This window comes from Pseudophryne corroboree, chromosome 8 (assembly GCF_028390025.1).
Source record: "Pseudophryne corroboree isolate aPseCor3 chromosome 8, aPseCor3.hap2, whole genome shotgun sequence".
NCBI classification, from domain to species: Eukaryota; Metazoa; Chordata; class Amphibia; order Anura; family Myobatrachidae; genus Pseudophryne; species Pseudophryne corroboree.
The window spans coordinates 239,050,226-239,076,391 of record NC_086451.1 but is presented as its reverse complement, the minus strand read 5'-3'; the positions used below and the strand labels follow the sequence as shown (position 1 = coordinate 239,076,391).

The following is a 26,166-nucleotide window of genomic DNA, read 5'->3' as shown; positions in this document are numbered from 1 at the left end:
AATACTCTCCAAGTGGGAGGCAGCATAGCATTTACACGGCTGCTAAAAACTGCTAGCGAGCGATCAACTCGGAATGACCACCCATGTGATCTGTACTGAAAAGATAATAATGGCTTGGTGCCTATAAGAGTCAATCTCAATATCAAAGATTACCGGGGCTATATGTTCTAGTACAAGTCTGGTAACAGATCAGGCAGGACAGGCCTGCTGAGGTGGAGTTAAAGTATTATTAAATTTGCCCATATATCACTGTCACCTGTGCACACAACTGCACATACCAAGTCACCATCTTTCACAGGTGTGGACAAATAGTACATAATCCCATCTGTTTGAACACATATTCACCATATATATTAGAGATCTCAATAAGGCAAGTGAGACATATAATTCATAGCATTACAGACGAAAAATACAAAAAAATATCAAAGATCTCATGATGCTTGTGGTCTCCCAAACAGAGGTCCAGTGAGTGAGGTCTCCTATGGAAAACGCGTTTCACCCGCTAAATGGGCTTGTTCACTCTCGGGGAGCCTGTAATCAGACTGTATGAGAGTGCATAAATACCTCATAGTCTGATCATTAGCGAATCACTGATCAAGGGTGGGGGAAATGCTTGTGTGTCCCGCTGAGTGTGTCACGTCATACTATACGTGGGTACGTACTGGCAGAAGCTGCACTCCCAGCTTCCGCCGCGTCCCTAGATTACCATGTTATCAGCGTAAATTGCCCCCCTGCTCGGTTGCTAGGTAACACGTCATTTAAGACGAGAGTTGATAGCTGCTCCCCCACAGCTTACATGAAGCCATGACAACCTGGTTTGGTTACAAGGGTTCGTCACTAAGGACGCAATTGGGTAGCTGCGTTACCACGGCTAGAGAAAAGCAGAAAGTTAAAAAGTAATGTCACGCAACTAAGTATATTTATTACTCACAGACTAGTAATTAGTCCTTGGGTCTAATTATAGCTTGCCTGCTGATAGCGTGATTTAAAAAGAGAAATAGGTAAGTATATCGGGAATTGTATACCCTGAACAGTTATATTGTGAAGCACAGAAAAGGGGGAGAGAGCACATCTGAATGATGGAAGGAAGGGAGATCAATGGAATATGTAATACACTCGGATACATATAATTTACCCACAAACGAGTGTATTAATGTGTGAATAGAGTTCTACTTCAAATGGCTGATGAGGAGGAATATTATTGGATCTATGCTTAATGAATATGTGCCTGTGAAGGGCCTATAGATTATATATTACTGGTGCCTGTAGAGAGATTCCAAGTTCTGTCAAGGAAATTATGCTATCTGAGCCCCATTTTGTCATTGATCATTAGGACATGGATTTAGAAAAGAGTAGCAATTGTTGTAATGAAAGTAGAAATATGCAGGGGTGTGCTTAAAAGTTATTATGTATAGATCATTGATGTGATGGAAGGTGTGCTTAGGGGGTGTGAAATGATTGATATTATATGATAAGATGATGTGATGATAGGTATTCAATTAATCAGATAGTGAAATTTTGAATAGAAGTGTAGAAGCAATTATTGTTAGGAAAATTGAATAGGCACTTATGGAATGTGTAAAAGCTATAAAAAAAAATTGGGTTTAGGGAAAGTGATGTGAAAGGGGTAGAATGGGAAATGTGTAGTGGAGGAGGAAAGGAGGGACACTGTGAAGGTGTAAGCCATTTTGTACCAATGGCATGGGTGGAGCGTGTGCAAAAAACATGTAAGGTGATGTAAATCAAAGCAAAAAGTGCAAGTAAAGTGAAAATGAGTGGACAGGGAATAGGGACCTGGAGTAGAGTGAAACAGACTGGCATAGGAGCCAGGGAGACTGGACTGCAAAGAAGGAGACTGAGAGATGAATGAATGAAGGGCCCTGGGAGTGAGGGCAGCGTTGTTACCAGAAGGTGAGGATGAGTGGTGTGAATAGATACTAGAAAAAGGGGTGGTGAAAGGGGACTACATGGATATTGGTATTAAACAGGAAGAAGAAGGAAGGGGAAGGAAAGCAAGAAACGTAGGGATGAATAACTTATATATAAAAAAGTGTCTAACGTGGACAGCAGATACACTCTCCTCCCTTTTCTCTTTCTCCGTATCCCTTGCCTTTGCACCTCCAGAGTAGCTCCCGACCAGCGCAGCTTTAGCGTGCTGGCCGAGAGCACCTTGTCGCTTCCCGGCCCGCAGCGGCTGCATATGATGTCATGCAGCTGCTGCGGGCCACTCCCCGCACGGTCTGGCCACGCCTGCAATGGCCGGACCGCGCCCACGAAACAGCGGCCAAACGCCGCCGTTCTGCCCCCTCCCACCCAGCGACCGCCTCTGCCTGTCAATCAGGCACAGGCGATCGCAGCCCAGCTACGGCCTTCGGACATCTGGCATGTCCCTGGGCACTACTGCGCCGGCACATGCGCAGTGGGTACCCGTTTGCTCGGCTGCGATAAAAAGCAGCGAGCGAATGGGTAAGAATGACCCCCTTTGATAAAATACGATACTCTGACTCTAGACCAAGTCGAAAAGGAGATAGAGACTCTAGGCAAGAATTTAAAGAGCTGGGAAAAAGATTTATCCTTACAGACAACATTTGAGAAACACAAAAGGGACCTGGAAATCTATGAGAAAACCATAGCGCAAGCGTAGCAAATTACAAAGTGATCAACGCGATTTCTCTCAAGGAAATGTATTCAGGTGGAACACACAGTCGCCAAGAAACAGGGGCAGGAGACCACAGGAGGAATACACCTTCTCCAAATTTGAATCATCCAACAGTGAAGACTCCTTGAGTGAGACCAGTGAGATCGTATGTACCAACTACAATCGGAATCACACCGAAGACTCTCCTTATTTTTTAGGGAGGGGCCCGAGGACAAGAGGAAGAAACAGACCCTCAGAAAGATGAGAAGTAGGGGGAAGAAGAGATATCGGAAGAGATCCCAGTTGGGATACACCACGGACCTCGAGATACCCAGCACGACAGAAGAAAAAAACGCGATAGACTCGTCTACCTCACAACAACTCAAAATAATCAATCTCACCAACAAAACATTATCCTCCGAACAAGTTAATGTTTTGAGTAAAGGGTTGTCCTTTTCTCCAACAAAACCTTTTCGATAGATTCGCATGGGAAAAAGATTTAAGATTATTTGGACGAAAATTGCTCCTTAAGAAAATCTTCGCCAATAGACACAAACAGTTGCAATATATGGATGAATCTCCTTTGACTGATGAGGATAGGAACACATTAGATATTCTTGAAGAACTCTACTCTGAATCCAATATGGATATGACACCTAAACAACGCCCAATGTGCAAAGGAAGATCAACCTTTTTTCCCCCTCATAATAAAAGCCCTGAAGTACGAGCTTTCCTTGACATGGTTTCCAAAGAATTTGACCTCATTGACATGAAGAGCCGAAAGGAAACTCCACACTTTCCCCAATAATTTACAATTCAGAGAGAGGCACTCAAAGAAATACAGACATGGAAAGATAATGTTATAAAGCCATCTGATAAAGGTGGGAATATTGTTCTTTGGCTGGTAGAAATGTATATTACTGAGGCACTTCGCCAACTTAATCAGACCTCATGCTACAGAAAATTGTTAAACAATCCAACACCACAGTTTCTGAAGGAGTATACATACCTCATTGATGAAGCATTCTCAACAGGCTCAATTACGAAACAAGAACACAAATACCTGACAGTAACTAACCCTAAGACGCCTACCTTCTATCTCCTTCCCAAGATTCATAAGAATAATACCAGACCACCTGGAATTATGTCAGGTAATGGAGGCTTATTAGAACAGCCGAATCGCTTCTTGGATCTACATCTCCATGATTACGTATTACTACTACCATCCTATCTGCAGGATACAGCTAGCTTGCTTCGCAAAATCCAAGATCTAATGTTTGAAGACCATTTTCTCCTGGTTACTCTAGATGTTGAGACATTATATACCAGCATTGACTATCGGATGGGCCTGGAGGCTGTGAAATACTTTGTGACTACGGGAGAAAATGGAGAATTCAACGCCTTACTATGTAAACTGTTGCGGTTTGTCCTAGAGAAAAACTATTTTACTTTTCATGATAATTTTTACTTACAAATAAGAGGCACGGCAATGGGGGCAGCGTGTGCACCAACACATGCTAATTTATTTTTGGGGTGGTGGGAGTAGTCACAGGTTTTCAATTAAGCCAATGATAGGTACTTTACCACTCAACATGTGTTACTTTGGCTCAGATATATAGATGACATCTTTTATTATCTGTGATGGAGACGAAGAACACATGCTGTCATTTATCAAGCTCCTCACTTCCAATAACCTAAACATTAATTTGACACATACAATTAGCAAAGACAGGGTATCCTTTTTGGATTTAGAGGTCTATAAATCACCCAACGGAACACTTGCAACAGAACTTTATTGCAAGGAGACAGCGACAAACAGCATCCTCCTCCAAACAAGTGCACACTTCCCCCCAACTATAAAGAATATCCCCAAAGGGGAGTTTCTGAGACTGAGGCGGAATTGTTCGGAGGATCATATTTTTAAAATCAAGAGCCAGGAACTGATTGATCATCTAGCCAAAAGGAGCTACAGTAAAATATCTCTTAAACGGGCACAGAAAGAGGCGACACACGTAAAGAGAGACCTTGATCCTCCAGAAGAAGTACTAGGCCAACTCAAACAATGAAAAAAAATCAGATTCATTGGGACTTTCTGTCCAGAATGGAGACTGTTAAAAAATGCAATCGAGAAACCGATACTCCAACTTGATACAGATCTCTCCGCCCATATAGATTGGAAAATTCAGATAAGCTGGCGAAGGTCGAAGAACATCAAGGACCATCTGATTAGGAGCCACTTTACCACCAAAAATCATGCGAAAAGAGCACATTGATGGGCTTCTTTACAGAAACAACCCAGAAACACAGTATTGTATCTGGATCCTTCCCATGCGGAAAATGCAAAGCATGTCCCCAGATTCTTCAAACCAACTCTGTGGTCAACAAATATGGATATACGATACCCATCAAGCATTTTTTCAATTGTGATACTCGGGCAATAGTATATTGCATAACGTGTAGTTGTAACCTTAAATATGTAGGGAGGACTACTCGCAAATTCAAGGAGAGAATTTTGGAGCATATTGGGATGTGTCACAATACTACAACGGATCTGGCCCGGATGAAACAATTGACCTCTGTAGCAAGACATTTTAATACCCATCATAAAGACTATCAAAAGGATCTGAAAATCTTTGGATTGGACAAAATACAACTAGGGGTCAGAGGAGGGGACCTTACGCAAGAGCTGCTTAAAAAGGAGAATGAATGGATCTTCAGACTAGGGGGTCTAAGACCCACAGGCCTCAATGAAAATATCAACTACAGTGCTTTTTTGTAAGCTCATATTAAATATAGTGCTTTATGCCGGAACGTATTCCAAATCTTGCTGTTCTAGCCTGACCCCAATTTTTTATATAAGTCATTCATCTCTACTTTTCTTCCTTTTTTTCTTCTTTCTAATACCAATATCCATGTAGTCCCCTTTCACCACCCCTTTTTCTAGTTTCTATTCACACCACTCATACTCACCTTCTGGTAACAATGCTGCCCTCACTCCCAGGGCCCTTCATTCATTCATCTCTCAGTCTCCTTCTTTGCAGTCCAGTCTCCCTTGGTCCTATGCCCAGTCTGTTTCACTCTACTCCAGGTCCCTATTCCCTGTCCTACACTCATTTTCACTTTACGTCACCTTACATGTTTTTTGCACATGCTCCACCCATGCCATTGGTACAAAATGGCTTACACCTTCACAGTGTCCCTCCTTTCCTCCTCCACTACACATTTCCCATTCTACCCCTTTCACATCACTTTCTCTAAACAAAAAAAAAACATTTTTTATAGCTTTTACAAATTCCGTAAGTGCCTATTCAATTTTCCTAACAATAATTGCTTCTACACTTCTACTCATAATTTCACTATCTGATTAATTGAATACCTATCATCACATCATCTTATTATATGAATATCAATCATTTCACACACCCTAAGCACACCTTCCATCACATCAATGATCTATACATAATAACTTTTATGCACACCCCTGCATATTTCTACTTTCATTACAACAATTGCTACTTTTTTCTAAATCCATGTCCTAATGATCAATGACAAAATGGGACTCAGATAGCATAATTTCCTTGACAGAACTTGGAATCTCTCTACAGGTACCAGTAATATATAATCTATAGGCCCTTCACAGGCACATATTCATCAATCATAGATCCAATAATATTCCTCATCATCAGCCATTTGAAGTAAAACTCTATTCTCACACTAATACTCGTTTGTGGGTAAATTATATGTATTTGAGTGTATTACATATTCCTTTGAGCTCCCTTCCTTCCATCATTCAGATGTGCTCTCTCCCCCTTTTCTGTGCTTCACAATATAACTGTTCAGGGTATACAATTCCCCATATACTTACCTATTTCTCTTTTTAAATCACGCTATCAGCAGTCAGGTTATAATTAGACATAAATATACTTAGTTATGTGACATTACTTTTTAACTTTGTTTTTTTCGAGCCGTGGTAACGCGGCTACCCAATTGCATCTTTAGTGACGCATCCTGGTAACCAAACCAGGTTGTCATGGCTTCATGTAAGCTGTAGGGGAGCGGCTTCCAACTTACATCTTTAATGACAGGTTGTCTAGAACCGAGCGGGGGGACACCTTCCACAGCTAACACAGTAACCTAGGGACGCGGTGGATGCTGGGAGTGCAGCTTCTGCCAGTACGTACCCATGTATAGTATGACGTGACACACTCAGCGGGACACACAGGCATTTTCCCCGCCCCTGATCACAGCGATTCGCTAGTGATCAGACTATGAGGTATTTATGCACTCTCATACAATCTGATTACAGGCTCCCCGGAAGTGAACAAGCCCGTTTAGCGGGTGAAACACGTTTTCCATAGGAGACCTCACTCACTGGACCTCTGTTTGGGAGACTACAACCATCCTGAGATCTTTGGTATTTTTTTGTATTTTTCGTCTGTAATGCTATGAATTATTGCCTTATTGAGATCACTAATATATATGGTGAATAGGTGTTCAAACAGCTGGGATTGGTGGTCATTCCGAGTTGATCGCTCGCTAGCTGCGTTTAGCAGCATTGCACATGCTAGGCCGCTGCCCTCTGGGAGTGTATCTTAGCTTAGCAGAATAGCGAACGAAAGATTAGCAGACCTACTCCTAGACTGCGATCACCTCAGTCCGTTTATTTCCTGGTTTGACGTCACAGACACGCCCTGCGTTCCGCCAGCCACTCCCCCGTTTCCCCAGCCACTCCTGCGTTTTTACCTGGCACGCCTGCGTTTTTTAGCACACTCCCTGAAAACGGCCAGTTTCCGCCCAGAAACACCCACTTCCTGTCAATCACACTACGATCACTCGAGCGATGAAAAAACGTCGCTCTAGCTTGTGTAAATCTACAAAGTTTTGTGTGAAAGTACTTAGGCATGCGCGCTGCGTACCATGCGCATTCCCATTTTTGCCCTTTTTTTACTTAATCGCTACACTGCGAAAATCGTCAGCGAGCGATCAACTCAGAATGACCACCATTATGTACTATTTGTCCACACCTGTGAAAGCCGGTGACTTGGTATGTGCAGTTGTGTGCACAGGTGACAGTGACATATGTGCAAATTTAATAGTACTTTAACTCCACCTCAGCAGGCCTGTCCTGCCTGATCTGTTACCAGACTTGTACTAGAACATATAGCCCAGGTAATCTTTGATATTGAGATTGACTCTTATAGGCACCAAGCCATTATTATCTTTTCAGTACAGATCGCATTGTCCCTAATACAATTTGCTTAAATTCCAAAACAATACTTTGGATCAATCCTACCCCTTTATCTTGATATAGTGATAATTGGGAATGTGCAACTATTAGCTTTACTGGGTCCCCCCTTTTTGATACATTGATAACTAAGATTGTTACCCTTATCTGGACCTATAATTCATATGACTGTCCAATTATATAGGTTAGCATATTACCTTAAAACTGTAATTGTAGAGATATCTATCTATCAATATATATATATATATACTGCTTTTTCATTCTAAACTTATTCAGTGGACTCTCATTCACGACTCAGGTGGTTGAAACCAAGCCACAGACAGGGGAACACATACGCCTGTCTAATGTGGACAGCAGATCCACAACCCTTTCCTTCTCCTTCCTTTTCTCTCTCTCCAACTTCCTTTTCCATATCCTCCCACCTTTTCTCCCCCATGCACACCCAATTTCTCCTTTTCCCCTCCCCCCCTCTCTTTTTTCTTTTTTTCTTCCTTCCGATTGGCCAGGTCTGCCATTCCCATTTGAACATGGGCCAACCATCTTACATTTCGGTGCACTCTCATTAGTGTGTCTGTACCATCGGCCATAATCTCCTACTACCATACCCCAATGCATATGCCCAACCTCGTCCGATCTTGGAAGCCAAACGGTGGCGGGCTGGGTCAGTACCTGGACGGGAGACCTCCAGGGAATACCCAGTGGAGTAGGAAGGCACTGAGAGGCTTTTCGGACAAAGCACTAACAGCAGTATCACCACTTGAACCTAATTATTTTCTATCTCAGCTGATTCTATTTCTAATTTCCTATATAAACAACTAACAGAGTAAGTGCGGGCAATTGTGACATGCTGGTATCCAAATATGTACAATTGGCATGATAGCAGTGTGAACCCAGTGAGTGGGTTTTTCTTCACACCAATTAACCCACTTGGGTCTTATTAATACAAATTGATTTTGTACTGGTCCAAGACAGACGGAAGTAGAATTACTGGTATCTATCTTCCCATCTGGAATCATTCTATATGTTTATGGATCAGAGCATTTGCTGTTTTTAAGCATTGCAGCATTTCCGGATGTCTATTTTATGTGAAGAACTATTAAAAGTTAAGTTTTAACTCATTAATCCAATATTGTCTTCAAAATGAAAATATAAAGAGTGAGCCCAAATAAGAGCCATAATGGTTATGTTAGCATTAGATCTGCATCTAATATCTGCCAAAAATGCAGCAGGTTTTAGACAGCTAAATTGAGGTCCTATGTCCCTGCCACAAATATTGTGAAAGCATTACAGCTGGGTAAATTCCAACACATCCCATGTTTTGCTTACACAATCAACTTGGTGGTACAGAGGGTTTTTTTTTTAAATGGCAGGGCTTTGCAGGAGATGCTGGGTAAATTCACTAAGGTGGGAGTTTTTGAGAACTGGCGATGCTGCTCATAGCAACAAATCAGATTCTACTTAACATTTATCTAGCTGCTTCTAGAAGGTAATAGAATCTGATTGGTTGCTATGGGCAACATTACCAACATCACCAGTTGTGAAAAAAATCCCACCTTAGTAAATTTACCCCGCTGTCTGTGGCCCGAAAAATGTTGGTATATTTTTCCATAAACCTGAAATGTTATATATATGTACGGTAGATATATAAAAGAGAGAGAGAAATGCAGGATCCTGTTTGACATAACATGGAATTCTACTGTTTCAGACTCCTCTTGCTTCTTTTCAGGCGTCAGGTACAGAACACAATTAATTGTCCATCTTATCACTTAATAATCCCATATCTCTTAATCTATTTTATGGGGACCTTTACTCAGGACCAACTCAACCAAAACCCACATTTATCAATTTACTCAACCTTGCCATAGTCCCACAGTGAAGTGGCTGGTGAATTATAAAATCAGGATTTTGGTACTTACCGATAAATCCCTTTCTCCGATTCCACAGGGGCCACTGGAGCGTAGTTACAATGGGGAAATAGTAGGTAGTAATTGGGAGCTGGCACTTTAAAATTCTCACACTATGGCTAGCTCCTCCCCTACTATCTCCCCTCCAAGCCAGTCTACGTAAAACTGTGCCCGAGGAGAGCTGGAATAAACAAACCGTAAGGTAGAGGAGGTTAATGACGCCCTGTAAACCAGGATAACCTAAACCAAACCTGGAACAGAACCTGACAAAAAAAACAGGCTAGCCTGAACTCAACAAGCAGTCATATGGTGATCTGCAAACCGTTAAGCAAAAAACAAGGAGGAACAGCGCTGGGCGGGCGTCCAGTGGCCCCTGTGGAATCGGAGAAAGGGATTTATCGGTAAGTACCAAAATCCTGATTTCTCCTTCATCCACTAGGGGCCACTGGAGCGTAGTTACAATGGGGACGTCCCAGAGCTCCCAAAAACGGGTGGGAGAGCGCTGAGAGTCCTGTAAAACCACTCGGCCAAACTGTGATGCAGAGGCCGCAAAAGTGTCAAACTTGTAGAATTTGACAAAACGAATGTCGGTCCGACCAAGTAGCCGCCCGACAAAGTATTCATGGAGACCCCACGGGCAGCTGCCCACGAAGGTCCCACAACACGCATATAGTGCGCTGAAAAGGAAAACGCAGGTTCCCGAGCAACCGCCAAGAAGACTGTCTGAAGGTCAGATGAATCCAACAGCCCAGCATATGCTGGGACCCTGGTTATTTAGTACGGGAGTATCGTACAGAACAAAGAGGAAAAACACTTTGTCGAATAGCCTAAGACCTCTGTAGAGAGAGTCGGCGAGCCCTGACAACATTCAAAGAGGACTGAAAGATACTAGTGTCAGATTTATATGAAAAACGTACATCCCCTCTGGAAGGAACGACCGCTGAGGCCGAAGCTCAGCCGGGGGAGTTGCCAATAGAGTACTCTCTGAAAGAGAGCCCGAACTTACGGCCGCCAGGCAAATCTCTTTTGGAAGAAAACCGAAAAAGGAAGAGACCCAAAATTTCAGGTCAATGTGGTTTGAAGCGCAGCCATGCAAAACCTCCCAAAGAAAACCAAGATGAAGGCTGAATGGTAACTGAAAGAAGGGGAAAAACCCTTTTTATCCTTATTATGTCCCTTAAAGTTTTCCAAAAGTGGCAAAAGCGAGAAGAGGTAACAGACTTCTGAAATCGGGGCCCAGTAGGCATAACCGAACTAGGGAACTCCTCCCTTCTGAGGTCTCGTGAACAGTCACACGTTTAAACGAACTCAGTGTAAGATGAACAAAGAAAAGGACCCTGTTGAAGTAGACAGTCCAGTCGAGGTAGGAGCCAAGGCTCCTCTACTGACAACAGGTGTCTGTATCTTCAAGTCATGTGCGGCCCAACAAGAGCCACGGAGAGGACTAGCACGCATATTTCCCTCCTGTGTTATCGACCGTGAGGTAGAATTAGAAAAGGAGGCAGGATAGAATAACCCGAAACTCCCAGGAACCCTAAGGGTATCCTCGGCTATTGCCGCCAGAGCTCACGTCCGAGAGTAGGAAAAGGTTAAAGAGTCAGTCAGAACGCCCTGAGGTCGATCCAAAATCTCCGCCCACAGCGGACCAGCTGACAAAACTCCGGGGAATGTTCCCTCACCCGGGAGTCTGACCTGGTAGCTTGACCTGGAAAGAAAATTGTTGTCCCACGCTCAGAGGGGAATGTAGGCGACCACTCATTGCGTTGCAGCTTGACTGAAGAAATAGAGTACCTGGTACCGAGGAAGGAAAAATCCTCCGACGGACCCTGTTGAAAAAACGTCTATGAGGAGCATAAATTGGATCTGTGTCGAACTAGAAGCTCCTGGATCCTCCGGATATTCAGAAGCCCCTAATGTACAGAGTGGGATAGTAGTAGTAGATTGTCCCATTAGGGAACCAACGTCACCTCCTGCCCTTGAAAAAGAGTTATTCTGTGATCTTTCTGAACCCTGTGGGAGCGGAAGAGAGATCAAAAGGAAAGGACTGACAGTGAAAATAAGAATCCTGTAATGCGAATCTGAGAACAGCCTGATAAGGAAAACCCAGCGGAAAACCGTAAACAGGCATCTCTGAAGACAAAGGACACGTAAAACTCCCTTTTTTGTTCAAACTAGCGATCACAGACTGAAAGGATTCTAAGGCCAGAATAGGCCTGGCCGAGCCAACTTGCTTCGGAACGTGAAAAGAAAACAAAGGCCTGAGAACTATCCCGATTCAAATGATCTGTGAAAAACAGGGAACAACAGCCTTTGCGATTAGAAGCATATGGAGCGCCGCCTGCATTATGACTCTCTTGTCATTGTAAATCGGTTGATCCATGCCGAGGGACTCCTGAGACGGTTGTACCCCAAAATCTAGTCTGTAACCGCCCAAGCCTTGTCCCCCTGTAGTGGGTGTATAGGATGATCGAAAATCAGACTGGACCGAGGATGCTGAACCTCTGCTTCAGCCTTTTAACCCCGAGATCCCCTGGCTACGGAGATATCGCCCGTGTGGAATCAAAAGCTTGAAAGGGCACGGAAAAATCTAAAGGAAAGACCGATAAAGGTCTGTCTTGGAGCTTGGGCAGTAGTAGGAGAAATCAAAGTGGACTTACCTCCAATGGTTCAAGAAATCCTGCAGAAAGTTTCTTCCCCTGAACCATCTGCCCCGTAGGATTTCATGTTCACCTGTCACTGTCGCAGCCCCAGAGGTCGTCGGGTTAAGACAGCCCAATCGAAAATGCAGGTTCCAAGTCTGCAGACGTGGAGACCTCCAAAGAACATAAAGCAGAATCGTGATTCTGACCTGTACCGAAGTATCAATTGATTCTGATGCGAAACAACCTATAACCTAGAGGACAATTGTTCCACAACCTACCTGCTCCGGACCAGGTAGAAACCCCGCTGCCGTATATGTGTCTTCAGTGGATCCCTGAGCCAGGTTGCCTCAGGAAAACGGCAGTTTGTTGGACCGGCGATACATCGAGGGGTATACCCTGGAGAGGTTCTGATACCCTTTCCTGCCGTCTGCGGGGAAAGGATAGGAAAACAAACATTGTTTGATACCTGAAATGGTGTATTCGGGTGTCTGCCGGCCGCCTACCGGAGCCTGCCCAGCTCATCTGAAACTGGACCAGTCGCTGTCATTTCGTCATCGGCGTCGAACCCTGATGGACTTGACGTGTCCGTCTCCTTTACCTGCAGTATCAGCCGAACTGCTGTCTAATGCACCTGGATATTCGGAGACACTGGTTCCGACTCCACAGAAAACAGACATCATTAGTATTGTAACATGAAAGGTTAACAAGGTTCCTTTAGAAACCTGGAGAGGTGAAATGACGTAACAGGTCTCTGGTTAATATTAATAGTGACATTACCTGCATAATCTGAGCTGTTCAAACAGGAGTGTCATGCAGGTGCGTGGAGGGCTAAGCAGATGGCTCCACCGCATACTTCACACCTAAGAGGGAATTCTTTGACTATCCCAGGTGAGACAAACGAAAGGAGAAAAGGTGGGTTAAATAAACACAGCCATATGTAAGGTCTGCACTATAATGTGTAGAGACGTACACGATTCAAATAAACTCTCTGGGGCAGCGGAGACCTGAACCAGTAGCGCTGCGCTGTGGGACCGGAGTCTTAGCCCTAGGCTATAGGATCTCCCCTTAAAGGTTTTTTTTTTTTTTTTTTGGATGTTCAGATACCCGCTACTAGCGTACTGAGCCACAGCGTTATTTGTTTGATGCCTTAAACACATTCCCCAAATTACTAATAGCATTAGTAACTAGTGACACCAAGGAATCATAAAGGGAAGGCAACACCCCGCCCTGTATGTAGTGTACCGCTAATTTAGGTGTACCAGATGTTTCTCGGAGGTTGCGCTGGCTTTCCAAAATGGTGACCAGCCTGCGAGAAAAGATGGGGGGGAAATGTTATGTGGCAAGGTGAGGTATTCTGTTATTAGAAAACATTGCGGAAGTGTTTGTTTTATCCCCTATATATGGTATTGTATGGATATATCTATATACATACCCACACACACTTAAATATATATATATATATATAAACCTATCTATATATATATATATATACATACACATACACACACACACACACACACCACAGTGAACCCAACCGGGTAGAGAAATACTGTGTTTGTGAACCTAATAGGGTAGATAAATACTGTCTATGTAATAGAGCAGGTTCCCTGATCTACACGTATAAAATGTTGGGGACTGCCCTGTAGGGAGGAATGTAGCTATATTACCCCCTATTTCAGCACCACAATGCATACAAAAACTAAAACCCCCAGAGACAGGTTGCCTAGAGACAGTAACCGAGCTGGGAGCCCACTGTTATTAGTCATCACCCCCCCCTCATACCTTGTACTATGCACATAATAAATCCTCCCTGCACAGCCAGGAGAGGAAATGAGCTTTGAGCGGCCCGGAGGGCGGGGGACTGTGGAGCGGCGATGTCATGCTGCAGCGGCCGGGGAGCGGAGAGAGCCCGCCGTACAGAGCGGGAGTTAGCTCCGCCCCCCTGCTTCGGCGCCAAATTTGAATCCGCTGCATAGACAGCGGAAAAGGTCCCTGTATCCCCCGGCCGCCTCACTTAGAAAATGTATCTTCCCGGCCGCTTGTATGCTGCGGCCGGGGAACGGAGAATGTAAATGTATCCCCCGGCCGCCTGTATGCTGCGGCCGGGGAACGGAGTGTATCTTCCCTGCCGCCTGTATGCTGCGGCCGGGGAACGGAGAATGCGGCCGGAGAGAGGGGGTCTGAGCCCGCCGAACGGAGCGGGAGTTAGCTCCGCCCCTTGTATTACCCGCGGGGAGATGTATTTGTATATCACCCTAAAGGGAAGCCATCATGGGATTTGAACCTTCAGTATATGGAGCAGCTACTACTAGCCCACTGAGCTACACAGGCTACTCCTGCGGCTAGTAAGAGCGCTAAGCCCGCTTACAGAGCGGGCTGAAGCTCCGCCCCCCACATAATGGCGCCAAGTTTAAATCAGTAAGTGCGCCTTTTAGGACGTTTAGAGTAGAGATGAGCGGGTTCGGTTCCTCGGAATCCGAACCCGCCCGAACTTCAGCTTTTTTTACACGGATCCGAGCGACTCGGATCTTCCCGCCTTGCTCGGTTAACCCGAGCGCGCCCGAACGTCATCATGACGCTGTCGGATTCTCGCGAGGCTCGGATTCTATCGCGAGACTCGGATTCTATATAAGGAGCCGCTCGTCGCCGCCATTTTCACACGTGCATTGAGATTGATAGGGAGAGGACGTGGCTGGCGTCCTCTCCATTTAGATTAGAAGAGAGAGAGTGAGATTGAGACAGAGACACTTGATTTACTGGAGCTTAGGAGTACTAGAGAGTGCAGAGTTTACTAGTGACTGACCACTGACCAGTGACCACCAGTGCAGTTTTATTTAATATAATCCGTTCTCTGCCTGAAAAAAACGATACACAGTGACTCAGTCACATACCATATCTGTGCTCAGCCCAGTGTGCTGCATCATCTATGTATAATATCTGACTGTGCTCACACAGCTTAATTGTGGGGGAGACTGGGGAGCAGTTATAGGTTATAGCAGGAGCCAGGAGTACATACATATTATTAAAATTAAACAGTGCACACTTTTGCTGCAGGCAGGAGTGCCACTGCCAGTGTGACTGACCAGTGACCTGACCACACTGACCACCAGTATAGTATACTATATTGTGATTGCCTGAAAAAGTTAAACACTCGTCGTGTGACTTGTGTGGTGTTTTTTTATTCTATAAAAACTCATTCTGCTGACAGACAGTGTCCAGCAGGTCCGTCATTATATAATATATACCTGTCCGGCTGCAGTAGTGATATATATATATTTTTTATATCATTATTTATCATCCAGTCGCAGCAGACACAGTACGGTAGTTCACGGCTGTAGCTACCTCTGTGTCGGCACTCGGCAGTCCATCCATAATTGTATACCACCTACCCGTGGTTTTTTTTTTTCTTTCTTCTTTATACATACTACATCTCATTATCAACCAGTCTATATTAGCAGCAGACACAGTACAGTACGGTAGTCCACGGCTGTAGCTACCTCTGTGTCGGCACTCGGCAGTCCGTCCATAATTGTATACCACCTACCCGTGGTTTTTTTTTCTTTCTTCTTTATACATACTACATCTCATTATCATCCAGTCTATATTAGCAGCAGACACAGTACAGTATGGTAGTCCACGGCTGTAGCTACCTCTGTGTCGGCACTCGGCAGTCCATCCATAATTGTATACCACCTACCCGTGGTTTTTTTTTCTTTCTTCTTTATACATACTACATCTCATTATCAACCAGTCTATATTAGCAGCAGACACAGTACAGTACGGTAGTCCACGGCTGTAGCTACCTCTGTGTCGGCACTCGGCAGTCCATCCATAATTGTATACCACCTACCCGTGGTTTTTTTTTCTTCTTTATACATACTACATCTCATTATCATCCAGTCTATATTAGCAGCAGACACAGTACAGTACGGTAGTCCACGGCTGTAGCTACCTCTGTGTCGGCACTCGGCAGTCCATCCATAATTGTATACCACCTACCCGTGGTTTTTTTTCTTTCTTCTTTATACATACTACATCTCATTATCAACCAGTCTATATTAGCAGCAGACACAGTACAGTACGGTAGTCCACGGCTGTAGCTACCTCTGTGTCGGCACTCGGCAGTCCGTCCATAATTGTATACCACCTACCCGTGGTTTTTTTTCTTTCTTCTTTATACATACTACATCTCATTATCATCCAGTCTATATTAGCAGCAGACACAGTACAGTACGGTAGTCCACGGCTGTAGCTACCTCTGTGTCGGCACTCGGCAGTCCATCCATAATTGTATACCACCTACCCGTGGTTTTTTTTTCTTTCTTCTTTATACATACTACATCTCATTATCATCCAGTCTATATTAGCAGCAGACACAGTACAGTACGGTAGTCCACGGCTGTAGCTACCTCTGTGTCGGCACTCGGCAGTCCATCCATAATTGTATACCACCTACCCGTGGTTTTTTTTTCTTTCTTCTTTATACATACTACATCTCATTATCAACCAGTCTATATTAGCAGCAGACACAGTACAGTACGGTAGTCCACGGCTGTAGCTACCTCTGTGTCGGCACTCGGCAGTCCGTCCATAATTGTATACCACCTACCCGTGGTTTTTTTTTCTTTCTTCTTTATACATACTACATCTCATTATCATCCAGTCTATATTAGCAGCAGACACAGTACAGTACGGTAGTCCACGGCTGTAGCTACCTCTGTGTCGGCACTCGGCAGTCCATCCATAATTGTATACCACCTACCCGTGGTTTTTTTTTCTTTCTTCTTTATACATACTACATCTCATTATCATCCAGTCTATATTAGCAGCAGACACAGTACAGTACGGTAGTCCACGGCTGTAGCTACCTCTGTGTCGGCACTCGGCAGTCCATCCATAATTGTATACCACCTACCCGTGGTTTTTTTTTCTTTCTTCTTTATACATACTACATCTCATTATCATCCAGTCTATATTAGCAGCAGACACAGTACGGTAGTCCACGGCTGTAGCTACCTCTGTGTCGGCACTCGGCAGTCCGTCCATAATTGTATACCACCTACCCGTGGTTTTTTTTTCTTTCTTCTTTATACATACTACATCTCATTATCATCCAGTCTATATTAGCAGCAGACACAGTACAGTACGGTAGTCCACGGCTGTAGCTACCTCTGTGTCGGCACTCGGCAGTCCATCCATAATTGTATACCACCTACCCGTGGTTTTTTTTCTTTCTTCTTTATACATACTACATCTCATTATCAACCAGTCTATATTAGCAGCAGACACAGTACAGTACGGTAGTCCACGGCTGTAGCTACCTCTGTGTCGGCACTCGGCAGTCCGTCCATAATTGTATACCACCTACCCGTGGTTTTTTTTCTTTCTTCTTTATACATACTACATCTCATTATCATCCAGTCTATATTAGCAGCAGACACAGTACAGTACGGTAGTCCACGGCTGTAGCTACCTCTGTGTCGGCACTCGGCAGTCCATCCATAATTGTATACCACCTACCCGTGGTTTTTTTTTCTTTCTTCTTTATACATACTACATCTCATTATCATCCAGTCTATATTAGCAGCAGACACAGTACAGTACGGTAGTCCACGGCTGTAGCTACCTCTGTGTCGGCACTCGGCAGTCCATCCATAATTGTATACCACCTACCCGTGGTTTTTTTTTCTTTCTTCTTTATACATACTACATCTCATTATCATCCAGTCTATATTAGCAGCAGACACAGTACAGTACGGTAGTCCACGGCTGTAGCTACCTCTGTGTCGGCACTCGGCAGTCCATCCATAATTGTATACCACCTACCTGTGGTTTTTTTTTCTTTCTTCTTTATACATACTACATCTCATTATCATCCAGTCTATATTAGCAGCAGACACAGTACGGTAGTCCACGGCTGTAGCTACCTCTGTGTCGGCACTCGGCAGTCCGTCCATAATTGTATACCACCCTACCCGTGGTTTTTTTTTCTTTCTTCTTTATACATACTACATCTCATTATCATCCAGTCTATATTAGCAGCAGACACAGTACAGTACGGTAGTCCACGGCTGTAGCTACCTCTGTGTCGGCACTCGGCAGTCCATCCATAATTGTATACTAGTATCCATCCATCTCCATTGTTTACCTGAGGTGCCTTTTAGTTGTGCCTATTAAAATATGGAGAACAAAAATGTTGAGGTTCCAAAATTAGGGAAAGATCAAGATCCACTTCCACCTCGTGCTGAAGCTGCTGCCACTAGTCATGGCCGAGACGATGAAATGCCAGCAACGTCGTCTGCCAAGGCCGATGCCCAATATCATAGTACAGAGCATGTCAAATCCAAAACACCAAATATCAGTAAAAAAAGGACTCCAAAACCTAAAATAAAATTGTCGGAGGAGAAGCGTAAACTTGCCAATATGCCATTTACCACACGCAGTGGCAAGGAACGGCTGAGGCCCTGGCCTATGTTCATGGCTAGTGGTTCAGCTTCACATGAGGATGGAAGCACTCAGCCTCTCGCTAGAAAACTGAAAAGACTCAAGCTGGCAAAAGCACCGCAAAGAACTGTGCGTTCTTCGAAATCCCAAATCCACAAGGAGAGTCCAATTGTGTCGGTTGCGATGCCTGACCTTCCCAACACTGGACGTGAAGAGCATGCGCCTTCCACCATTTGCACGCCCCCTGCAAGTGCTGGAAGGAGCACCCGCAGTCCAGTTCCTGATAGTCAGATTGAAGATGTCAGTGTTGAAGTACACCAGGATGAGGAGGATATGGGTGTTGCTGGCGCTGGGGAGGAAATTGACAAGGAGGATTCTGATGGTGAGGTGGTTTGTTTAAGTCAGGCACCCGGGGAGACACCTGTTGTCCGTGGGAGGAATATGGCCGTTGACATGCCTGGTGAAAATACCAAAAAAATCAGCTCTTCGGTGTGGAAGTATTTCACCAGAAATGCGGACAACATTTGTCAAGCCGTGTGTTCCCTTTGTCAAGCTGTAATAAGTAGGGGTAAGGACGTTAACCACCTCGGAACATCCTCCCTTATACGTCACCTGCAGCGCATTCATAATAAGTCAGTGACAAGTTCAAAAACTTTGGCCGACAGCGGAAGCAGTCCACTGACCAGAAAATCCCTTCCTCTTGTAACCAAGCTCACGCAAACCACCCCACCAACTCCCTCAGTGTCAATTTCCTCCTTCCCCAGGAATGCCAATAGTCCTGCAGGCCATGTCACTGGCAATTCTGACGAGTCCTCTCCTGCCTGGGATTCCTCCGATGCATCCTTGCGTGTAACGCCTACTGCTGCTGGCGCTGCTGTTGTTGCTGCTGGGAGTCGATGGTCATCCCAGAGGGGAAGTCGTAAGCCCACTTGTACTACTTCCAGTAAGCAATTGACTGTCCAACAGTCCTTTGCGAGGAAGATGAAATATCACAGCAGTCATCCTGCTGCAAAGCGGATAACTGAGGCCTTGACAACTATGTTGGTGTTAGACGTGCGTCCGGTATCCGCCGTTAGTTCACAGGGAACTAGACAATTTATTGAGGCAGTGTGCCCCCGTTACCAAATACCATCTAGGTTCCACTTCTCTAGGCAGGCGATACCGAGAATGTACACGGACGTCAGAAAAAGACTCACCAGTGTCCTAAAAAATGCAGTTGTGCCCAATGTCCACTTAACCACGGACATGTGGACAAGTGGAGCAGGGCAGGGTCAGGACTATATGACTGTGACAGCCCACTGGGTAGATGTATGGACTCCCGCCGCAAGAACAGCAGCGGCGGCACCAGTAGCAGCATCTCGCAAACGCCAACTCTTTCCTAGGCAGGCTACGCTTTGTATCACCGCTTTCCAGAATACGCACACAGCTGAAAACCTCTTACGGCAACTGAGGAAGATCATCGCGGAATGGCTTACCCCAATTGGACTCTCCTGTGGATTTGTGGCATCGGACAACGCCAGCAATATTGTGTGTGCATTAAATATGGGCAAATTCCAGCACGTCCCATGTTTTGCACATACCTTGAATTTGGTGGTGCAGAATTTTTTAAAAAACGACAGGGGCGTGCAAGAGATGCTGTCGGTGGCCAGAAGAATTGCGGGACACTTTCGGCGTACAGGCACCACGTACAGAAGACTGGAGCACCACCAAAAACTACTGAACCTGCCCTGCCATCATCTGAAGCAAGAAGTGGTAACGAGGTGGAATTCAACCCTCTATATGCTTCAGAGGTTGGAGGAGCAGCAAAAGGCCATTCAAGCCTATACAATTGAGCACGATATAGGAGGTGGAATGCACCTGTCTCAAGTGCAGTGGAGAATGATTTCAACGTTGTGCAAGGTTCTGATGCCCTTTGAACTTGCCACACGTGAAGTCAGTTCAGACACTGCCAGCCTGAGTCAGGTCATTCCCCTCATCAGGCTTTTGCAGAAGAAGCTGGAGACATTGAAGGAGGAGCTAACACGGAGCGATTCCGCTAGGCATGTGGGACTTGTGGATGGAGCCCTTAATTCGCTTAACAAGGATTCACGGGTGGTCAATCTGTTGAAATCAGAGCACTACATTTTGGCCACCGTGCTCGATCCTAGATTTAAAACCTACCTTGGATCTCTCTTTCCGGCAGACACAAGTCTGCTGGGCTCGAAAGACCTGCTGGTGAGAAAATTGTCAAGTCAAGCGGAACGCGACCTGTCAACATCTCCTCCTTCACATTCTCCCGCAACTGGGGGTGCGAGGAAAAGGCTCAGAATTCCGAGCCCACCCGCTGGCGGTGATGCAGGGTAGTCTGGAGCGACTGCTGATGCTGACATCTGGTCCGGACTGAAGGACCTGACAACGATTACGGACATGTCGTCTACTGTCACTGCATATGATTCTCTCAACATTGAAAGAATGGTGGAGGATTATATGAGTGACCGCATCCAAGTAGGCACGTCACACAGTCCGTACTTATACTGGCAGGAAAAAGAGGCAATTTGGAGGCCCTTGCACAAACTGGCTTTATTCTACCTAAGTTGCCCTCCCACAAGTGTGTACTCCGAAAGAGTGTTTAGTGCTGCCGCTCACCTTGTCAGCAATCGGCGTACGAGGTTACATCCAGAAAATGTGGAGAAGATTATGTTCATTAAAATGAATTATAATCAATTCCTCCGCGGAGACATTGACCAGCAGCAATTGCCTCCACAAAGTACACAGGGAGCTGAGATGGTGGATTCCAGTGGGGACGAATTGATAATCTGTGAGGAGGGGGATGTACACGGTGATATATCGGAGGATGATGATGAGGTGGACATCTTGCCTCTGTAGAGCCAGTTTGTGCAAGGAGAGATTAATTGCTTCTTTTTTGGGGGGGGTCCAAACCAACCCGTCATATCAGTCACAGTCGTGTGGCAGACCCTGTCACTGAAATGATGGGTTGGTTAAAGTGTGCATGTCCTGTTTTGTTTATACAACATAAGGGTGGGTGGGAGGGCCCAAGGACAATTCCATCTTGCACCTCTTTTTTCTTTTATTTTTCTTTGCGTCATGTGCTGTTTGGGGAGGGTTTTTTGGAAGGGACATCCTGCGTGACACTGCAGTGCCACTCCTAGATGGGCCCGGTGTTTGTGTCGGCCACTAGGGTCGCTTATCTTACTCACACAGTCAGCTACCTCATTGCGCCTCTTTTTTTCTTTGCGTCATGTGCTGTTTGGGGAGGGTTTTTTGGAAGGGACATCCTGCGTGACACTGCAGTGCCACTCCTAGATGGGCCCGGTGTTTGTGTCGGCCACTAGGGTCGCTTATCTTACTCACACAGCGACCTCGGTGCAAATTTTAGGACTAAAAATAATATTGTGAGGTGTGAGGTGTTCAGAATAGACTGAAAATGAGTGGAAATTATGGTTTTTGAGGTTAATAATACTTTGGGATCAAAATGACCCCCAAATTCTATGATTTAAGCTGTTTTTTAGGGTTTTTTGAAAAAAACACCCGAATCCAAAACACACCCGAATCCGACAAAAAAAATTCGGTGAGGTTTTGCCAAAACGCGGTCGAACCCAAAACACGGCCGCGGAACCGAACCCAAAACCAAAACACAAAACCCGAAAAATTTCCGGCGCTCATCTCTAGTTTAGAGTCACTCACAAGCTCCTGCTTCCGAATCTCTTGATATCAATTCCGCACCATGTCCCCCAAACTAGGAGACCATGATGTGCCATACATTAAATCAAGTAAAAACATACATCAGTCTGGAGGGGGGGAGATTGTACTCACCGCTGTCCTGATGTAGTGTCGTCAGGAGCCGCACTCAGCGGAATCTTGCCGGACCGATCGGCCCCGACACGCGCCGCACGCAGCGGTGTCCGGTCGTTGTGGAGCGGCCCCGACACGCGCCGCACGCAGCGGTGTCCGGCCATTTTTTATACTCACCGCTGCCTTGCTGCCGGAATCTTCTGCTGGATGGAGTGGTCCCGACACGCGCCGCACGCAGCGGTGTCCGCCAACTCAGGAGAGCTCAGTGTCTCCCTCAGCCGGGGCCCATCCCGAGCTGCACGCAGCTGCGATGGGACCCCGCCGGCAGCTCCCGCGGTGCAGACTGGCAGTGGCAGAGCTGCCAGTCTGTGTGTGTAAGTAAGAAAAATAAAATAATAAAGAAAAAAGAAAAAATTCTTCAGCTAAACCCAAGTGAACCAGCTACCTCGGGCACTAAACTAAGACTGGCTTGGAGGGGAGATAGTAGGGGAGGAGCTAGCCATAGTGTGAGAATTTTAAAGTGCCAGCTCCCAATTACTACCTACTATTTCCCCATTGTAACTACGCTCCAGTGGCCCCTAGTGGATGAAGGAGAAACTTAGGAGGGCCCTGCTGATGGGCTAAGCCACAGAATATCAATCAAACTGGTCAGACAGTGTGCCGGCAAATAGACCTTAGATCCACATATACACCTAAGATGTGGTCTGTGACTAGTTTTACTCTATGACACTGATAACATTGGTTTGCATAGAAATTATTGGAGACATTTAAATGACATGAATTGGGGTATAAATATATATGGTCTTACCTGCATTTCATTAATAAAAGAAGCTCATTCCATAAATCACTTCAAAGTCCTTGAAACTGGACAATAAATAACTACATATTAGAAAACATATATGCTAATGTAAAATTTACAGAATTGCAATGCTTTTAGAAAGAGCCTGGCATTAAGTTCTACATTGGCAAGACATCCACACACAGCTATTCTTCACTGGCTTTAGCCTGCCATGACTGAACAACAATATGATTACAATAATATATCACACATCAACTCAACTACAGCATATCCTGGCATCCTGCTTGTGACGGCTCCTGACTGATAACTGCCCGAGAACTAAATGCCTGGAGATGCAGAAAAAAAACTTTATTTGTCCAGCGTAACGCGCATAGTTATTACCTGTATATTAGGAAAATGTAATCGTGACGTTAAAACTTCTCAAATGAGATCACCAAGATACAGTTCTATCACATACACAATTAAAACCTCCATGATTATTTGTTTCTGCAGAGTCATGCATCAGAAAAGTCATCTGAGGAAGAAATGAATAGTAAACAAGGTAATGCACGGAGCCCGCGGGATAAAGCTCCAAATACTCTGCGCAAGAACAGACACCGTTGATTATGGGGTGAACTACTTCAGAGTGAATTAAGATCATTGCAAACATGGATCATGAACCTCACACCAAGCATACTGGGATCAGATTGTTATAGACAGTTTCTTAAATGAGAACATGTGATTAAAGACAAGTCCTGACTTAATGTGTCCTTCTAAAATGTGATGCATGGCTTCTTACGGATGGTGGGGTTATTCCAAGCTGCAGCATCACTTTAGTATTGTATAGTAGTTGGTTTTGTGTATTTATTACAGTAGAGATGAGTAATTCAGGCTTTATAATACAAAGGTCATAAAATACTATGCATGTTATATAAAGCAAAGGTATAGATGTGGTGTATCCCTTTAGAAGTCATGCACTCAGGACTGCTTCAAAAATAGTAGGGCCCAGTTGTCAGCCCTGACTATTTAGGGCAGCTAGACTGTGCTCAGCTTCCCAAGAAGTCTTAATCCTGCCTGCTTCTTGCAGGTATGTCCACTGGCCTCCTGGCCTGGCTTGGCTGCTTCAGCCCCTTCTGGGCTGTGTCCACAGAGAAGGTTTGCCCAGGTTTGGGGCTTCTCCCCCCCAGTCCAATACTGAATTAATGGCTCACCACCTCCACCTACCCTAACTTCACCACACATTCGCCTCCCAGCTCACACCTCTTGGCTTGAATGGTCTGGGAAGATGCATTTATATGATGAAGTCCCTCTTCACTCTTTTCATTTGAGCCTTCCACCAACTTGAAAACCTCCATCCAGACACTGGCAGGATCAGACTTACTCACTGCACCCCAAACAGTTCATGTTTTCCAGGTCTCCTTACAGCATCACAACTGAAATAATTAGCTCCACCTGTGATCTTTTAAAATGCTTCAGTGAATAATGACTACGCCTGTGCACCTGCTAGGTGACCTGGAAACATGACCTGTTTGGGATACTAAGGACTGGGTTTGAGAACCACTGTAATATACCATAAAATCAGAAAAAAAGCAATACAGGAACTTGGAGGATGAGACCATCTGGCAAATAAGGTCATGGGTTTGATTCCCACTATGGTCCTAAATGTGTGGAGTTTGTATATTCTTCCTGTTCTTGCTTGAGTTTCCTCCAGGTGCTCCAGTTTCCTCCCACAATGAAACGAACAAAATAATAGGAATTTGATACCTACCGGTAATTCCTTTGCTCGTAGTCTGTAGTGGATACTGGGGTTCTGTACTTTAGTACCATGGGGTATAGATTGGGTCCACTGGAGACTGGCACTTTAAAACCGTTAGTGTGTGTATGTGTGTGCTGGCTCCTCCCCTCTATGCCCCACCTACCAGACTCAGTCTAGGAAAACTGTGCCCGAGGAGACGGACATACCATGAAAGAAGGATTAAAGACAACAGCGGTGAGGCAACAAGCCAACACACAACCATAACCAAAAGGGGGGCGCTAACCAGAATAGAGGATAGCAACACCAACCCAACCAGGATAGCACAGCTATCCCAACAACATAACGGGACCGCAACCACGGCCAAACAAATACTTACTCAGGTAAGCAGGAATCGAAGCACTGGGGCGGGCGCTTAGTATCCACTATGGACTATGAGAAAAGTAATTACCAGTAGGTATCAAATTCCTATTTTCTCTAATGTCCTAGTGGATACTAGGGTTCTGTACTTTAGTACCATGGGGAAGTCCCAAAGCTCCCAAACGGGTGGGAGAGTGCTGAGACCCCTGGAACACCACCTGACCAAACTGAAGGTCCTCCTTGGTCAAGGTGTCAAACCGATAAAATTTCACAAAAGTGTTCGCACCAGACCAAGTAGCAGCTCGGCACAACTGTAAGGCCAAGACACCCCGGGCAGCTACCCAGGAAGAGCCCACAGATCTCGTCGAGTGGGTCTGAATAGACGTCGCCAATGGCAGAGCCGCCGAAGTATAGGCCTGTTGAATGGTCAACCTGAGCCAATGAGCAATAGATTGCTTGGAAGCCGGACAACCAATCTCGGTGGCATCATAAAGGACAAACAGCGAATCAGATTTTCGATGATGTGCCGTTCCTCTTTACATGAATCATCAGAGCCCTCACCACATCTAAGGACGCTGGCCCAATGGAATAGTCAGACAACACCAGAACC

At 45.2% G+C, this 26,166-nt stretch overlaps 1 protein-coding gene and 1 pseudogene across 4 annotated transcripts in view; both read left to right on the top strand.

Moving 5' to 3' along the window:
* The window catches only part of C8HXorf65 (chromosome 8 CXorf65 homolog), a 43,035-nt gene extending 18,813 nt beyond the window's left edge, over window positions 1-24,222 (top strand). For all 4 annotated transcript variants that reach the window (XM_063935625.1, XM_063935626.1, XM_063935624.1 and 1 more), the window contains one exon: window positions 23,957-24,222. In XM_063935625.1, coding sequence (XP_063791695.1) covers window positions 23,957-24,067 — 111 coding nt within the window. In that variant the 3' untranslated portion in view covers window positions 24,068-24,222. The remainder of the gene's footprint in view (window positions 1-23,956) is intronic.
* On the top strand, window positions 8,475-8,593 carry LOC134953916 (5S ribosomal RNA; annotated as a pseudogene).
* Window positions 24,223-26,166: the final 1,944 nt, after the last annotated feature.